Source organism: Arachis duranensis, chromosome 2 (assembly GCF_000817695.3).
Source record: "Arachis duranensis cultivar V14167 chromosome 2, aradu.V14167.gnm2.J7QH, whole genome shotgun sequence".
NCBI lineage: Eukaryota > Viridiplantae > Streptophyta > Magnoliopsida > Fabales > Fabaceae > Arachis > Arachis duranensis.
Window position 1 is genome coordinate 86,144,649 of NC_029773.3, and position 16,019 is coordinate 86,160,667.

The following is a 16,019-nucleotide window of genomic DNA, read 5'->3' on the forward strand; positions in this document are numbered from 1 at the left end:
TTGTTTTGCGTGTTCTTTCATTTCACTTTGAAACTTATGCTAGTGTCCAAAAAAAAGCTAATCATATAGGAAAGAAGACCATGCTTTAAATTCACACTGTTTAATACTTTGTCCAAAGTGCAACATAGAGAAATCCTTTGAAACATAGGTCTATTTTATATATTTTAGAGTTTAGATTGATCAAGAATAAACAATTTTGATGACCTAATACTTTACTCGATGCAGCAAAAGGCAGAGAAAAAACTTGTAGCAAGATAAGAAAAAAAAAACAGCCACATCTACCACCACTACAAAATCAATTAACTGCCAGAAATTCCAATAACAACTATAGCTATTCTCAAATGCACTTATTTTGGCTGGTAATTTTGCCTGCATCTCTCAGGAACCTAGACATAGGAGTATCTTATTTTTGGCTACTTCGGTAGTTTTTTATTTGGTTGTATAGGTCTAACACTAGTCAGTAGTCATTGTCGGTATTGTATGCTATGTCAATAACTTAATACTACAATTAAGAGTAAAAATTCAATTTGATCTTTGTCTATAATTATTCAATCTTTTTATTTTAGGATAATGCAATTCCTCTGTTAAAATATCGGTTAAATTAAATAGTAACGAAAATTAGTTTTGTACGAATTTTACTTATAATTTGTGGGAGTTTTAGAATATATGTTTGAACTTTGAAATCATCTTTACTTTATCTATGAACCTTCTGTTGTTGTCAAACACAATGCAATATTCACGATATATTATCATTTTATATTCCTTCTCAAATTATTGTCCCATACTCAGTAAATTATAATAAAATATAACTTAGAAAATTATTCTTCAATTTAATTAGTATTTGTCTTTTTTATTCAATAGGGATCTTTGTACTATTAACAAACTTCAATAATAATTTAACTGAATCATCCAATGAAAAAAATAACTTCTTTCTACCAGACATATAATTACTACAGGCACTATTCAAGTATCATATATTTTCATTTTCAGCACATAAATTACTGGGCAATTTACGCATCTAAATTGTTTGAGCTCCAATATTACGCAAATACATTGTTTCCAAATTCAATACGCAAATGCATTGTTTCACTATATTATGTAAACCGCTACTGGCAGTAGCGGTTTATAGTGTGCATAAACCGCTACTACCTGCCGCGGTTTATGTGTGGGAGTGTGTGAGTGTAAGCCGCTGCTGCTAGCAGCGGTTTACGTGCGTGTGTGTGAGTGTAAACCGCTACTGCCAGTAGCGGTTTACGTGTGATGCTTTGCCTATATAAACCGTGGTTGTAGCCGCGGATTATGCATTTAGATGGTTTGTGGAGTTTTTTAGAGAGAGAAAATTCTAGAGAGAGGTTAGAGCAAGTTGTGAGCGGGCCCGAGGTTTCTCAGCGGTGATTTCTGGCGAGTTATCATGGCAGGCAGGACCTTGTACCGACTGAACGGTGTTGCGCATATTGCCGGTTCTATTGGTGACGAGGTTAGTTAACATTTATTTTTTTCTAGGCTTTGCATATGTTAGTCAGAAAAATGGTAGGTTAGGTAGACGAATTAGAATTTATAGATTATTCCCTCTAGTTTGAAATTAGGCTTCGCATGCTAGGATGTTAGTTCACTGATTTTGGTTTAGTATTTTGAGTTTTTCTTGGTAAGTTATATATATGCCTAGTTACCTGAATTTCAAATCCCGTCAATGAATGTTATGCTATATGGTGTTGGTTTAGTTTAGGGAAAGGGATAGTCGATGTTAGTGAATTATTATAGTTTGTTTAGGATATTTGTATGATATGAAGTTTTAAATTTTAAAGATGTACAATATTTTAAAATTTCTGGATGTTATTTAGTAAAGTATGTGTGTTGTTATTTTCCATATCGTGACTAGGAAATTTTTTTTAATACTATATAGGAGAATTTGTTGATGGTTTAAGGTATTCGTATACGGTTAGATATGGGAATTTGTTTAAGGATAGGAGAATTTAATTGGACTCTGTTTTTCTTTGTTGTTCTATGCAGCCCACTAGGTGTATATACAGTGTGAGACGGCAACAGAATATGCCCATGCATGACAGGATCATCCCGTATTTAGAGAGGGCTGGATTGTACCATTTGGCAAGGCTAAACAGCCAATGGTTCTGGTTGGATGAGCCACTTGTTAGTGCGTTCGTTGAGAGGTGGCGTCCTGAGACGCATACGTTCCACATGCCTTTCGGAGAATGCACAGTGACATTGCAGGACGTGGCATTTCAGCTAGGGCTGCCTGTGGATGGGGAGGTTGTGAGTGGTTGCCTTGGTGAGTTTGAGAAATACATGGAGGGTGGCCGACCAGCTTAGGAGTGGTTTGAGGACCTATTCGGTGAGCAGCCTCCACCGAATAAGGTCAAGCAGATGATAGTACACTTTACATGGTTTCACGAGAGGTTTATGGTGCTACCACCAGATGCGAGCGAGGAGACTGTCCGCATCTACGCACGGGCCTACATCATGATGCTGTTATCGACTCAGTTATTTGGGGACAAGAGTGCGAACCGGGTACATATACGGTGGTTGCCATTTGTGGCAAACCTTGATGACATGGGCAGGTATAGCTAGGGGTCGGCCGCTTTGGCGTGGCTGTACTGATGCATGTGTCGGGTAGCGAACAGGAATGTGACTAATCTTGCGGGCCCGCTATAGTTGCTACAGAGTTGGATATTCTGGCGGTTTCCGTCTTTGAGGCCGGCCGGGTTTGAGGTTTTCTCTTTCCTGCTGGCATCCAGGTATGGGTTATGATTTTTTAGTTTTAACAAATTTCTTCGGGTTTTTTTTAAGTTTGTGTCTCATATGACTTAAATTTAGGTGGTCTGCCTACTTACCTCCTAACGATGGAAAGGAGCAGCAGGTCATTAGGTATCGGCTTGCGTTGGATCGATTGACCGCTCGTGATGTAAGTTTTATAGCAGTTAGAGTTTCATTTTTTGTTTGCTCTCTATTCGTGACTAGATATATAGTTGTTGTTGTAATGTATGATGAGTTCTGAAATTTTAGATTGTATGGGAGCCCTACTCCGCGCTTGATGTACTTGCCGTGGTCCATCCAGAGATACTTACAGAGGAGCATAGTCGCATGTGGCGAGCCGTGACTACTTTGATATACTTTGCGGTCATCGAGTGGCATCAGGTTGACAGGGTTGTTCCACAGTTGGGTGGAGTACAGCATATCCCCGAGGATGCTTTGAACGCAGGCTGGCTGCATGCTAAGGACGGTAGGGGAGGGGATAGGTGGTTTCCCCACTACTATCGGGTATGGCATGAGCACTGGGGGAACCGACTTGATGCAGTCATTTCCATTGAGCGAGTGGCAGATCCTGGCCCATCTGCTGATTACCTAGATTGGTGGTACCGCGAGGGTCAGCGGTTCCTTAGCCCGGGGGCTGTATTCGCAGATCCTAGAGGCACCCAAATATCTCCGGAGGCATTTCAGAGAGGATCTTCCCAGGTCCCACGCAGATCACAGCTACCTGATATGCCGGACAACCGTCGTGTTGAGAGACGTCGTCGTGTTGGTACTAGGGACACCGGTCGAGAGTGGAGGTGGTTACGTGATGCGATGCAGGAGGATGATGCAGGCGGAGAGGCTAGAGCTGAGGTCGATCACCGTGTTCGTCAATCTAATGCCAGACGTGGGAGTACAGTGGATGCTACACAGTTCGGAGGTGGAGTTAGTGGGACCGCAGCGACTGAGGCTGGAGGGGAGACATTCACCAGCAGATCTTACTCTCAGATGCCGGAGTTGACGCCGACGATGACTATGGATTTAGATGATCAGCTGGTGAGTCCACGGTTTTATGCAGACTTTGCTGAGTTGATTAGGGATGATGCTGGCACGTCGAACGTGCAGTTTGGTGGCCAGTCTTACCAGCAGCAGATGCCGGAGGTGCAGATGGAGACCGCAGCTTACCAGCCACATATGACGGAGATGCATTCCCTGCCACCTGATTATCAGGGTCAGTACGGGGTGGATCTGAACGTGCCTGCAAGTAGCCCGTTGGATACTTGGTTCACCATGGGGGCACCCCCCAGTCCGCGATCGGGTTAGACCATGCAGGTGATGACATTGGACGGGAGGCGGCCCGACCGACTCGAGTCAGGCGTCCGGCTCGATGTGGGACAGGATCTCATCTCCTTGGTGACTTTCATGATGCTGCTAGAGATGATCGCGATGGTTAGCACCATGTGTTGTTGTTTTCCATTTGTCGTTATGTTGTTTATGTTCCGCTTACGGACTTTATGTTTATTCCCGTTGGATGACTGTTATTTTGGTTAGTTTTTACTTTATGTTTATGTCGATGGACTTTATGTTTATTCTCGTTGGAGGACTTTTACTTTGGTTAGTTTTTACTTTATGTTTATGTTGATGGAATTTATGTTTATCGATTGTATAGCTTTGATGGAAATTAAGCACGATAAGTCTATAAAAGTGAAAAATAACTACTGAAATTATCATTAACATTGAAACCAATAAGACTTAAAACTCATAACTGATACAAGCAGACACGTTTGTAATCACGAAGACTACGACAAACGATCGGATAAAAACACTAAACGGTTCTCTATCTGTGAATTTTACACCATGCCTTTTGCTCTTTTGAATTTTTCCAGAATAGTGAACCAGAGCCACAAAACTATCCTCCCCCTCCATTTGTGAATAACACTCTACCTCTCCACATTTGGCCCCTCTACGGTTTATATAGGCAGCCTCATTCAGCCCATCACATATAAACCGCTACTGGCAGTAGCGGTTTACACACACACGTAAACCGCTACTGCCAGTAGCGGTTTACACTCACACACACGCACGTAAACCGCTGCTGGCAGCAGCAGTTTACACTCACTCACTCCCACACATAAACCGCGGCAGGTAGTAGCGGTTTATGCACACTATAAACCGCTACTGCCAGTAGCGGTTTACATAATATAGTGAAACAATGCATTTGCGTATTGAATTTGGAAACAATGTATTTATGTAATATTGGGGCTCAAACAATTTATATACGTAAATTGCCCTAAATTACTTGTAAAAAATAAAGTTTGAGCAGCCGGATTATCATCAGTATTTTGACGTTGATTTTCTGCAATGTGTGCTTAATTGTTATTCATAATTTTGAATCGACAATCTCCTACTTTGTGTTCATATTTTTTACAATGAAAGTAGTTGAAATTGGTTCGTTTTTGATCAAAATTACTTCGACATCTTTCTCGATTGGCATGTCTGAAATTTGTTCCACCTTTTCCTTGATTAGGTGGTGTAAAATTATTATAACTTCCTTGGTTGTAATTGTCACGACCTCTGCCTTTGAAACTTTCTCTACCTTTATTTTTAAAATTGAAACCACGACCTCGTCCTTCTTGTGTACGGCTTGATTCTGTAGTATTGTTTAAATTCAACCGGCTTTTTAAGGCTTCTTCGGTTGATTTTTCTTACTTCTCCAATATTCTGCTGATGTGGCTTCTCCAATAAAGACTGTAACTTTGTTTTCTAGGCTTTATCTACGTCTTTGTACGACAACTTCAACGTTTTCCAAACTTCTATTGCACTTTTGGCATTTGCTATTTTGTCAAACACGGTATAATCTACACCATGATGAATTTGAGAATTGAGATAGCGCCGGTTGATCTCTTCTTTGTTGGGTAGTATATACTCCTTTTTGCAAACTCGGTTCAATAAAATTTCATAGATTTTGAGCCTTTAAATAGGTAAACATCAAAGTCTCCTAATAACTATAATCGAGTTTTCCATCTAATTTAGAATCGGACTACACAATATTAAAAGTATTTGTCATATCGACTCTATGAATAAATAACTATGTGAAAACTCTCTTACAACATACAAATTCTCAAATACTAGACGCTGGATTAACCAATTCTAATACCAAATAAAGTAAAATACCCACAATTAATTGGCTCAAAAATCACTCACATAAATAACACTATCATATTTTTTATAACTTAAATTTATTAACAATCATAAAAATATAAGAGAAAATTTTTTTAAACAAATACTAAACATTTTAATTCATGAAGATATCATTACATAAATATATATGCCTTTATATAAGCTAAACTTCTTAATAAAATATTAATATATTAACCCCTAAGCAACTTGTAATGGCGGTGATGAATGATGCAGTTTATAGAAGTTTTCAGATTTCATGTTGATGAGGCGGTGAACATATTCTTGGCCAATTTGGTCTTCATAACTAACTTCCGCATCCTTATACTAAATATCAAGCACACATCTTTGACTTGTTACTTTATGAGTTGGCATTTATCAATTCTTGTTTGACTTAATGTCTTGCTACTTGAATTCTTGTAGTTTCCTCAATCTTCTAAGTGACAACTTGGTTTAATTTACTAAAAATTTTCTTGCTTGCTTCATCAACACAAGATGCAATAACAGGAGGAACAAAATTTACATTATTATTAAGTGTAGCTCAAACAATCCAAACACAATTAAGATAAAATGTATCACTTAAACTATCAACTGATGAACTGTAATTTCAGCAAAAGGCAAAAGCAGTGATTCTTTAAAAGTAAAAAGCTCGTGAGCCACTTGCTGTATTGATGGTCTTGATTTTGGATTAAAACGCAAGCATGCTAATGCCAGCGTTACTACATGAAGTATAGCCTGAACATCTTTTTGATTTGAAGGTTGAGGAATACGTGAATCCAAGAGATCTTTCACCATTATGATTTTGTTAGAAGAGTCGAACAAAGACAAGATTATCTCTCTTGGGTGACTCCAAAACTGTAGACATCATACTTCTCTGTCACAGTTATTGTATAGGCCAACTCTGCACAACAGACCAAAAATGGTGTCAATGAACCTAATTTTTCATATTCAAGAACTAAATCTATTTAGCAAAAGTATTAAAAGATTTTTCAAGAAAATTTCACCTGGTGCAAGGTACCCATATGTTCTAACTTGTAATGTTTGATTTGAAGAATCAGGATCAAGAAGCTTAGCAGTTCCAAAGTCTGAGACAACAGCATGCAACTCTAAGTTCAACAAAATATTGTTGCTTGTTACATCTCTGTGAACTATTGGTGGAGAACAATCATGATGCATGTAAGCTAAAGCATTAGCTATTCCACTAATGATATTAACCCTCTTGCTCTAACTTAGCTCCTTAGCTTCATCATCATCAATGGTCAAAGCATAAAATAAACTGCCTCTTTCCAGGTATTCATATACCAAAAACATGCCCCGATTGTGGAGACAAAAACCATGAAGCTTGACAATGTTTCTATGAACGATTTGTGATAACATCTTTACCTCATTGTGGAAACTCTTGTCAAAAAGATGGATTTGAGACTCTTTGGTAAAGTTTCTTCAATGCAACAACTTTGTCACTTGGAAGTTGTGCTCTATACACACTACCATAGACACCAATTCCTATGCAATATCTGATATCAAAGTCCTATGTTGCTTCAATGATATCTTCAAATGCAATTTTTCCATCACAGTTCCATATAGAAAACAAGTCTCCATTTTTTGCTGTTCTTTCCTCGAGTTTCTTACTTTTGGTGCGTCTTGCGAAAAGTATTATCACTATAATTGTGAGAAGAATGATGCAGGTTATAGGAAGAACTTTTACAAGGAGATGCTTTCTTTTGCTTGTTTGACAAGATTTGAAGCTTGGTGTGTTGCAACCATTTAATGACTCTTGCTGAAAGTAACAATAATCAGGTAACTGTGACTTTGAGTTCATGATGTCTTGAGAAAAGTCAAATGAATTGTATGAAAGGTTTATGTATCTAAGATTAGCAAGTTCCTTGTGCAGTTTTCCTATGAAATTATTATAACTGAGATCCAAACTCTCCATCAAAGATAAATGGGATGTCACCACTGAGAAAATTATGACTAAGGTTAAGCTTTAACAACACAACCAGTTTGAGAAACTATGCTTCCATTCAACAAGTTGGAACTTAAATCTAGTGTTATAGGAGAAAAACAAGCATTATTAGAAAATTTAGTAGACCCTGTTAGTTGCTTATGAGAGAGGTCTATATGCCAAATACTTGGGTTTGCAATATTTTATGGTATTGGACCAGACAATTGATTTGATGAGAAAAGCAAATAGTCCAAGTTGGTTAGTAGAAAAAGTTGGGTAGGATTAACATCGGAAACTTGTTATGTGAAAGATTTAAATATGTTAGATGAGAAAGAGTTATAAGTTGTGATGGAATAGAACCATGAATTTGGTTTGAAGCAAGAGAGAGAGACAGAGGCCAGATTCTGCAGTTGATCAAAAATAGAAGGAATGCTGCCACTAAGAGAGTTTCTTGAAACATCAAGATTCTCAAGTTGTGTAAGGTTTGAAAGCGTTGGAGGTAGCTTACCATAAAGATGATTATCGAATAGGTAAAGACGGACAAGTTTTGTGAGAGTACTAATTTCTTTGAAGATGCTTCCGATAAGCTGCATTGCACGCAGACTCAAATAGACCAAGTTGGAGAAGGCAGTGAGATTCAAGTTCTGTAGTTTTGAAATAATATTCAATTTCCATCCATTAATCTCTTCAACACTTCCAGCATGGTCACAAATGATGTCGGTCCAATAGCAATGGTTTGAGATATTGTAGTCATGACTCCACCAACTACTCTGTATTAATGCCAGAATTATTGAAGGAAGAGGAAGCCAAAATAGTGGATAAGAAGAAGAGAAGCAGCACTGCAAGTAAAGCTACTACACTTCACCATCGTAATTTGTTTCCAAATTGGAATAAGAATAGGGTTGTATACTTGAAATGCAATGCCATGCCAATGCAAACTGGTTTGAAGTTTCCTTCACAGGAATTGTCACTGATGTGAGACGAAAACTTTGAAGGTTCCAAAGAGGACACAGTGGTCCAAGTTTAAGTCAACGTTGACTTCTGTGCACTGCCGTATTCTACAGGTACTTAATGCTCAATCACTTCACTGCATTATTCCATGATAACAAAAAGAATAATGACTCTGACTTTTATGCTAAGCTTTCTACAAGCAATGTCACTATATATATATTTATGTATAAAATATATGTATAATTTAATTTATTTTTAATGTGTATTTTATATTTTAATATATATTTTATTTTGATAATTAATTTTGATGTACACTTAATAAGATTGTATTTTTATATTATTAGAATTAACTTATAATTAGTTTGAATTACTTTGTTAATTTCTATAATTTTATTAGATTTGTAATTAAATTTCTATAAAAAAAAAGCTTTTAATTCAATCTTTATAGACTTATACCGTTTTAAATTTTGTAATTAGATTTTTATTATGTCAAAAATATTAAAGTTAACAAAAACCGAAAAGATGTTCAATTTTAGAAATTTAGTCCTTTAAAAAAAATATTCTATTAAGTCTAACAATTTTTACACGACAAAAAACGAAAAAATTTAAAGTAGTATAAAGACTTAATTTAAAACTTTAAAATGATAAGAATTTAATTATAAATTTGAATAAAAAAACATTTACATATTTTCAAATACAACTCGTGACTCTCTAAATTATGGTATGACCCATTGGTGACTTTGTCCGAATGAACTTGCCATGTTACTGCCATGAAAAAAAATTCTGAAACTTCATGGCATTGACCACTTGCATATAATTATATCAATGCCAATACCATTGCTGAACCATTCTAACTGAAATCAATAATGACTAAGTATACTTTCGAGTTACTGAAAGTAGCAGTGCTAACATTATGTGCTACCTCTTATGTGTTGTTCCCTGCTATGGCTTCCACCAATGAGGAACGTTATTCTTTGGTGAAGAGTGGTTGGTGGAGAAGTGATTATCAGAAGATCTCAAACCATTGTAATTGGACTGCAATCACATGTAATGAAGCTGGAAGTGTTACAGATATTGCTGCACACTACTGGCCTTTCAACCTTCCTCCATCATCATTGAAGCTTCAGAACTTGAATCTCACTGCATTTCCCAATTTAGTCACTCTGTATCTACCTCGAATGCAACTCACTGGAATCATCCCTCCCGAGATAGGTACTCTTTCGAAACTTGTCACTCTTGATCTGTCTTATAATAATCTTCATGGTGAGCTTCCAAAATCATTTGCAAGTCTTACTCAACTCATAGTTCTTGATGTTTCCTTCAATTCTCTTTGTGGAACCATTCCTTCTGAGTTGGGTGAATTCGAGAATCTAACCTTTCTTTCGCTTGCTTCAAACCGAATCGAAGGTCCAATACCACAACAGTTAGGGAATTTAAGAGACTTACAAGAACTACATCTCTCAAATAATTTGATCAATGGTACAATCCCTTCTAGTTTAGGCCGATTGGGAAACTTGACTTCTCTCTCACTAGCTTCAAACCAAATTGAAGGTCACATACCTCAAAATCTTGGGAATTTAAAGAGTTTAAAAAAAACTCTATTTCTCAAATAATTCACTCTCAGGTTCAATCCCTTTAACTCTATGTCAATTGGGAAATTTATCTTATCTCTACCTTGATTCAAACCAAATAGAAGGACAAATACCACCAGAGATAGGGAGTTTAGAAGCACTAGCAGTATTAAATCTTTCATCTAACTCTTTTTTTGGTCCAATTCCTTCTCAAGTCGGAGCTTTAATTTTCTTACAAGAGTTATATATAGAATTCAATCAAATAAATAGTTCTATACCTGCTGAATTTCAGAATTTGGTTGACCTTACTACCTTGTATCTTTCTCACAATAAGATATCTGGTGTTATACCATCTGAAGTGTTCAAGTTACCCTTGTCTTCTCTGCATCTTTCAACCAATCAATTAGTTGGGCATATACCATTTGAGATGAGGAATTCCATTAGGCTTTGTGATGTAGACCTTTCCAATAACAAGCTAGAAGGATTTATCCCATCTCCTATAGTAAATTGTGTCCTAGCAAGAGTTAATTTAAGCAATAACAAGCTAAGTGGAAGCATTCCTGTCCAAATTGGTTTTGTCAACATCCTTGACGTTAGTCACAATTTTCTGAGTGGTGAAGTACCTTCTTTGGTTGTTAGTGACAATGCTTCTTGGTCACTTCTAGATATAAGCCTTATATTGTCAAGTTTGGATCTTAGCTACAACCATCTCTCTGGTGGCTTGCCAATTAACCTTGCAAATGTTCTTCATATAAACTTGTCCTTCAATTTCTTTAAGTGTTCAAAAGGCTTCAAAGTTTTCCATAAAGAATCACTAATTGGTAACACTCCTAATTTCCCTTCTTGTTCTTCTCAAGTCCAAAAAACCAACAAGGCTAAACACCTCATTGTAATTATTCTTCCTGTTACTTGCATCCTCCTTATCATTTGTCTCTTCATATTGTATTTTACTCTGTCTACCAATAAAACCAAAATTAAACAAAGACAAGCAAAAAATGGAGACTTGTTTTGTATATGGAACTATGATGGTAGAATTGCATTTCAAGACATCATTGAAGCAACAAATAACTTTGACTTCCAGTACTGTATTGGTACTGGGGCATATGGTAGTGTTTATAGAGCACAATTACCAAGTGGAAAAGTTGTTGCATTGAAGAAACTTCATCAAAGCGAATCTCAAAACATATCCTTCAATGAAAGCTTCCAGAATGAAGATGTTAACAGAAATCCGTCATAGAAATATTGTGAAACTTCATGGCTTTTGCCTTCACAATCAATGCAAGTTTTTGGTTTATAAATACATGGAAAGAGGCAGCTTATTTCATGTCTTGAACAATATTAAGGAAGTTGGGGAGTTGAATTGGAGCAAGAGGGTGAATATCATTAAGGCAATGGCGAATGCATTGTCTTACATGCACCATGATTGTATTCCTCCAATTGTTCATCGAGATGTGACAAGTAGCAATGTTTTGTTGAATTCACAGCTTGATGCAGTTGTATCAGACTTCGGTCTAGCTCGATTTATTGATCCTGATTCCTCAAATCAAACCTTTCGAGTAGGAACATATGGCTATGTTGCCCCAGGTATGGTTTTTCTTTTCTTTTCTTTTCTATACCATACATAAATTTGGCTATTGATTATTGTTATCAGAAGTTGTGTTCACTGACTACTACTACCTTGGTTTCTTGATCCATTGCAGAGCTTGCATATTCATGGACTGTGACAGAAAAATGTGATGTTTATAGTTTTGGAGTAGTGGCACTGGAAACATTGATGGGAAGGCATCCGAAAGAGCTAATCTCATCTTTATTCGACACTTCTCCACAAAACATGTTGTTGAAAGATCTGTTAGATTCACGAATTCGTTTACCTCATAGTCAGAAAGATGCTCAAGATATAGCTCTTGTGGTTACAATAGCACTAGCATGTTTGCATTCTAAACCAAATTCAAGACCATCAATGTTACAAGTGTCTCAACAACTTTCTAGTTCCGGATAGTCACCACTGCCATTATCTTTCTTTGAAATTTCGATCCATCAATTGATGGCTCAAGAGCTATAACTTAAATCATGAAAATTTGACATTAAAGGATGCAATCTTAGGTATGTTTGTCAATTTTAAGATGAATGATTAACAGGGTCTACTCCATTTCCTATCCTGTAACACTAGATTTAAGTTACAACTTGTTGAATAGAAGCATAATTTCGTAAACTGGTTATGTTGTTAACCTTAAGTATAGTCATAGTTTGGATCTTAAACCTTTCGTAGAACGTGCTAATCCTAGATACACAAACCTTTCATACAATTCCTCCTTTGACTTTTCTCAAGAAATCATGGACTCAAAAGTCGCAATTACTTGATTATTGTTCCCTCAAGGAGAGGCCTTTAATCGGTTGCATTGAAGATATTTTGGTTATAAAAGGTGGAAAATTTGAAGGAAAAACAGTTAAGAGTGGAGACTAGTGGTAAAATTGTTACATTGAAAAAACATCACCAAATTATACTTCTCCGTTATACCTACGTATTTGTACACTTAATCCATTATTTCTACCCATTGTGGAGGAAGCACAAGGCGATATAGGAGAAAGAGAAAACAAGATTATGTTTTAGAAAAGTTCACAGAAAATTGTCCTTATGCATTTCATTATTTGAAGTTGACTGTTGATTGACACTTGTTATGTGAATTTGGCTTAGGATATTAAATTTTTTAGTATAAGATTTTAGTATGTATTAGATGGTTATGCATTAAATGGTTTAAGGTACAAACTTATATTTAGTATACATTTGACTAAATATGTTGGTATTGCTTTTATTTTGGTATGTCTTGAGTAGGTGCATTGATGCTTAGTACAATTTTTTTGGTTTCTTAACTCCCATGGCTATGCTTGGTACAATATTTTCCTTTAATATGAACAAAACGACTTTAATTTCATTTTGTCTTTGTAACAATCTGCTGTCATGTGATCATAATGTAAAACCAACCAACACATAATCATTTTGTCATGTGATCATAATCATGTGATTATAATGTAAAACTAACAACCTGAAACATGTACTAATTTTATATTTAAAAAAAGAGAAAAAGATAGATAGGTCTCTGACTTTTTAAATTTTTGACAAATACATTCCTGACAAAATTTAAATACAAAAAAGTCCCTGACTTTAACAAACGGAGGACAATTTAATCCTTCCGTCTATTTGCCTCTCATACACCTAACGGAACTGGCTGACGTGGCTGAAACGGTGTACAGGTGTCCGTTACGGTGCCACGTTGGAAGGGGAAAAAAGTTCGAAAGACAAATAAGTTCTTGACGTTATTTTACAAATAAAGTTCGAAGGACAAATAGGTCCTTGAGAATTTTTTTTCATTATACTTTTATTATGTTTCTATTATGAGAATTTAGTTTATAAAATTAGGCTAATTTTTTTTTGTATGGAAAAAATATTGGTGTTTTTGTTGAAAATAGAAGAATGTGGTGTAATTATAGATGGGTGAATTTTTTTTGTGGGAAGTCAACACGTGGGGGGCGTGGTACAACACGTGGAGGGCGTGGAGAACACGTGGCATCATTCTGACCAACACGTGGGGGCGTGTTGAACACGTGGCAGCATCTTAGCCAACACGTGGGGACGTGTTGAATAATTTCCACAATACTGTAATACACTTCAAATGTCAATATTCAACCAAAACACCAATTTTCTTTCCATATTAAAAATAATTTCTGATAAAATTATGCTTGTATTTTGAAATCTAGTTAACTTGTTTTATTCTACAATTTAAATTATTTGTATTAAAATTGTAGAAATTGGGCTTGTTATGTTTCTACTCTTTTTCTTAAATTGCATTAGTTTAGTTTTAGTGCATTTGTGTATTATATTAGAATTTGTTAAATTGCATTAGTTCAGTTTTCATCATACCAGTGGCATTAGTTAGCATCAGTTCATTTATGCATCAAGTTAGCATTAGTTCATTTGTGCATCATTCATGTATTTTTTTTTTTTGTGACTTCATCATTCATGTATTAAGTTAGCATTAGTACATTTGTGTATTATATTAGAACTAGTATTTTTATGCATAATAACATTACGAGAATATTTTTTTTTAAATTATAGTTCATTTTGTTCTAACAGTATAAATTATGCATGACACAAAGGATTTATAAAATCAAACTACTTTTACAAAAAAGTCGTAAGTTGACAAAAGTTTCTGACTAAGAAGACCAAGATATCTGCAGATAAAAAATTAAATAATAAGATTTTTAGTTATTATTTTTATATGAAAAAGTTTAATTTTTTATTAGTAATTAATTTTAACATTCGTTATCTAAAATTTAAAATAATTTAATGTGTATAATTTTACATTTAAAATATTTTAATTGTAAAAAAATATCGAATGACATATTTTGATTTGTCAAATTACTAATATAAAATATAATTATATATAGAGTAAAAATAGTAGAGAGAAATATAAAAATGGAGAGAGGTAGATGAGAGAATTTAGGAAATGAGTTTATTAATTTTGAAAAAAAAATTCTCAAGGACCTATTTGTCCTTCGAACTTTATTTGTAAAATGACGTTAAGGACTTATTTGTTCTTCGAACTTTTTTTCCTTCCAACGTGGCACCGTAACGGACACCTGGACACCATTTCAGCCACGTCAGCCAGTTCCGTTAGGTGTATGAGAGGCAAATAGACAGAAGGACTAAATTGTCCTCCGTTTGTTAAAGTCAGGAGCTTTTTTGTATTTAAATTTTGTCAGAAAAGTATTTGTCAAAAGTTTAAAAAGTCAGGACCTATTTGTCTTTTTCCTTTAAAAAAATATAGAAGTTAATTTTCTTTTCTTTTAGTTTTATACGAAAATATGTACGAATTATTGGGGAATGCAAAGTGGATGTAAATATTTCAGTTTTGTATCTTGTCTTGGGGATTTGTAATGGGAAAGGAGGAGTGAATGAGTGTAGACATTTGATGGTGATGATGATGTCCTTTCTTTAGCTAATGAACTGCAAGGGAAATTGTGGCTTTTTCATTGTGTCAAACTACTGTTGAAAAAATTCAATAAAGATTTAAAATAAAAACTTGTCTAACAGCAAAAATACTAAAAATAATTTTTTCACAACCTGTGTAATTAAATAGGTAATACCAAAGATACGTTAAGTAGCAAATATAATGACAGAAATTAAATAATTAGACACGAGAATTTTAATGTGAGAAAACCTCCAAAAAAGGGACAAAAAATCTAAGGGACCTAGTCCAGAAAATCTTCTACTATCAAAATAATGGATACACAATCAGCCTTCCTAATAGTATTAGGGCATCTCAACAATCAACAAAATACTTCATCAAAACTGATGGAATCAACACAAACCCTCCACAAAGTGGGTATCTCAAATCAGCCAAAAGAGAAGGCAATACAGCTAGCAAGATATAATGTTCATTTCTACACCAAGAATAACATACTAAAATTTTATAAGAAATAGAACAAATTTACTGATTCAATCAGAGCACATTGTAACTACCCTTTTCCCCAATTTTTCTTCTTCTCCCTCGACGTTGAAGCAGAGCTTCGTTTTTCTTTTTATTCAAAAAAGAAAGAATCTTCTTTCTCTCATTCTTTCTTGTGGCTTT

At 35.4% G+C, this 16,019-nt stretch overlaps 1 protein-coding gene and 2 pseudogenes across 1 annotated transcript; 2 read left to right on the plus strand and 1 right to left on the minus strand.

Annotated features, from left to right (window-relative positions):
* Positions 1 to 6,504: 6,504 nt before the first annotated feature.
* LOC107475645 (MDIS1-interacting receptor like kinase 2-like) lies at positions 6,505 to 8,460 on the minus strand (annotated as a pseudogene).
* Positions 8,461 to 9,647: 1,187 nt separating this feature from the next.
* On the plus strand, positions 9,648 to 10,532 carry LOC127739713 (MDIS1-interacting receptor like kinase 2-like). Its single transcript, XM_052257516.1, has one exon. It carries the CDS (start codon positions 9,685 to 9,687, stop codon positions 10,429 to 10,431), a length of 747 nt encoding a protein of 248 aa, XP_052113476.1. The 5' UTR covers positions 9,648 to 9,684; the 3' UTR covers positions 10,432 to 10,532.
* Positions 10,533 to 10,684: 152 nt separating this feature from the next.
* Positions 10,685 to 12,542, plus strand: LOC107475510 (MDIS1-interacting receptor like kinase 2-like; annotated as a pseudogene).
* Positions 12,543 to 16,019: the final 3,477 nt, after the last annotated feature.

Excerpts from the sequence above, each read along its gene's own strand:
- LOC127739713 (XM_052257516.1), top strand. The coding sequence starts at position 9,685 with ATGACTAAGTATACTTTCGAGTTACTGAAAGTAGCAGTGCTAACATTA.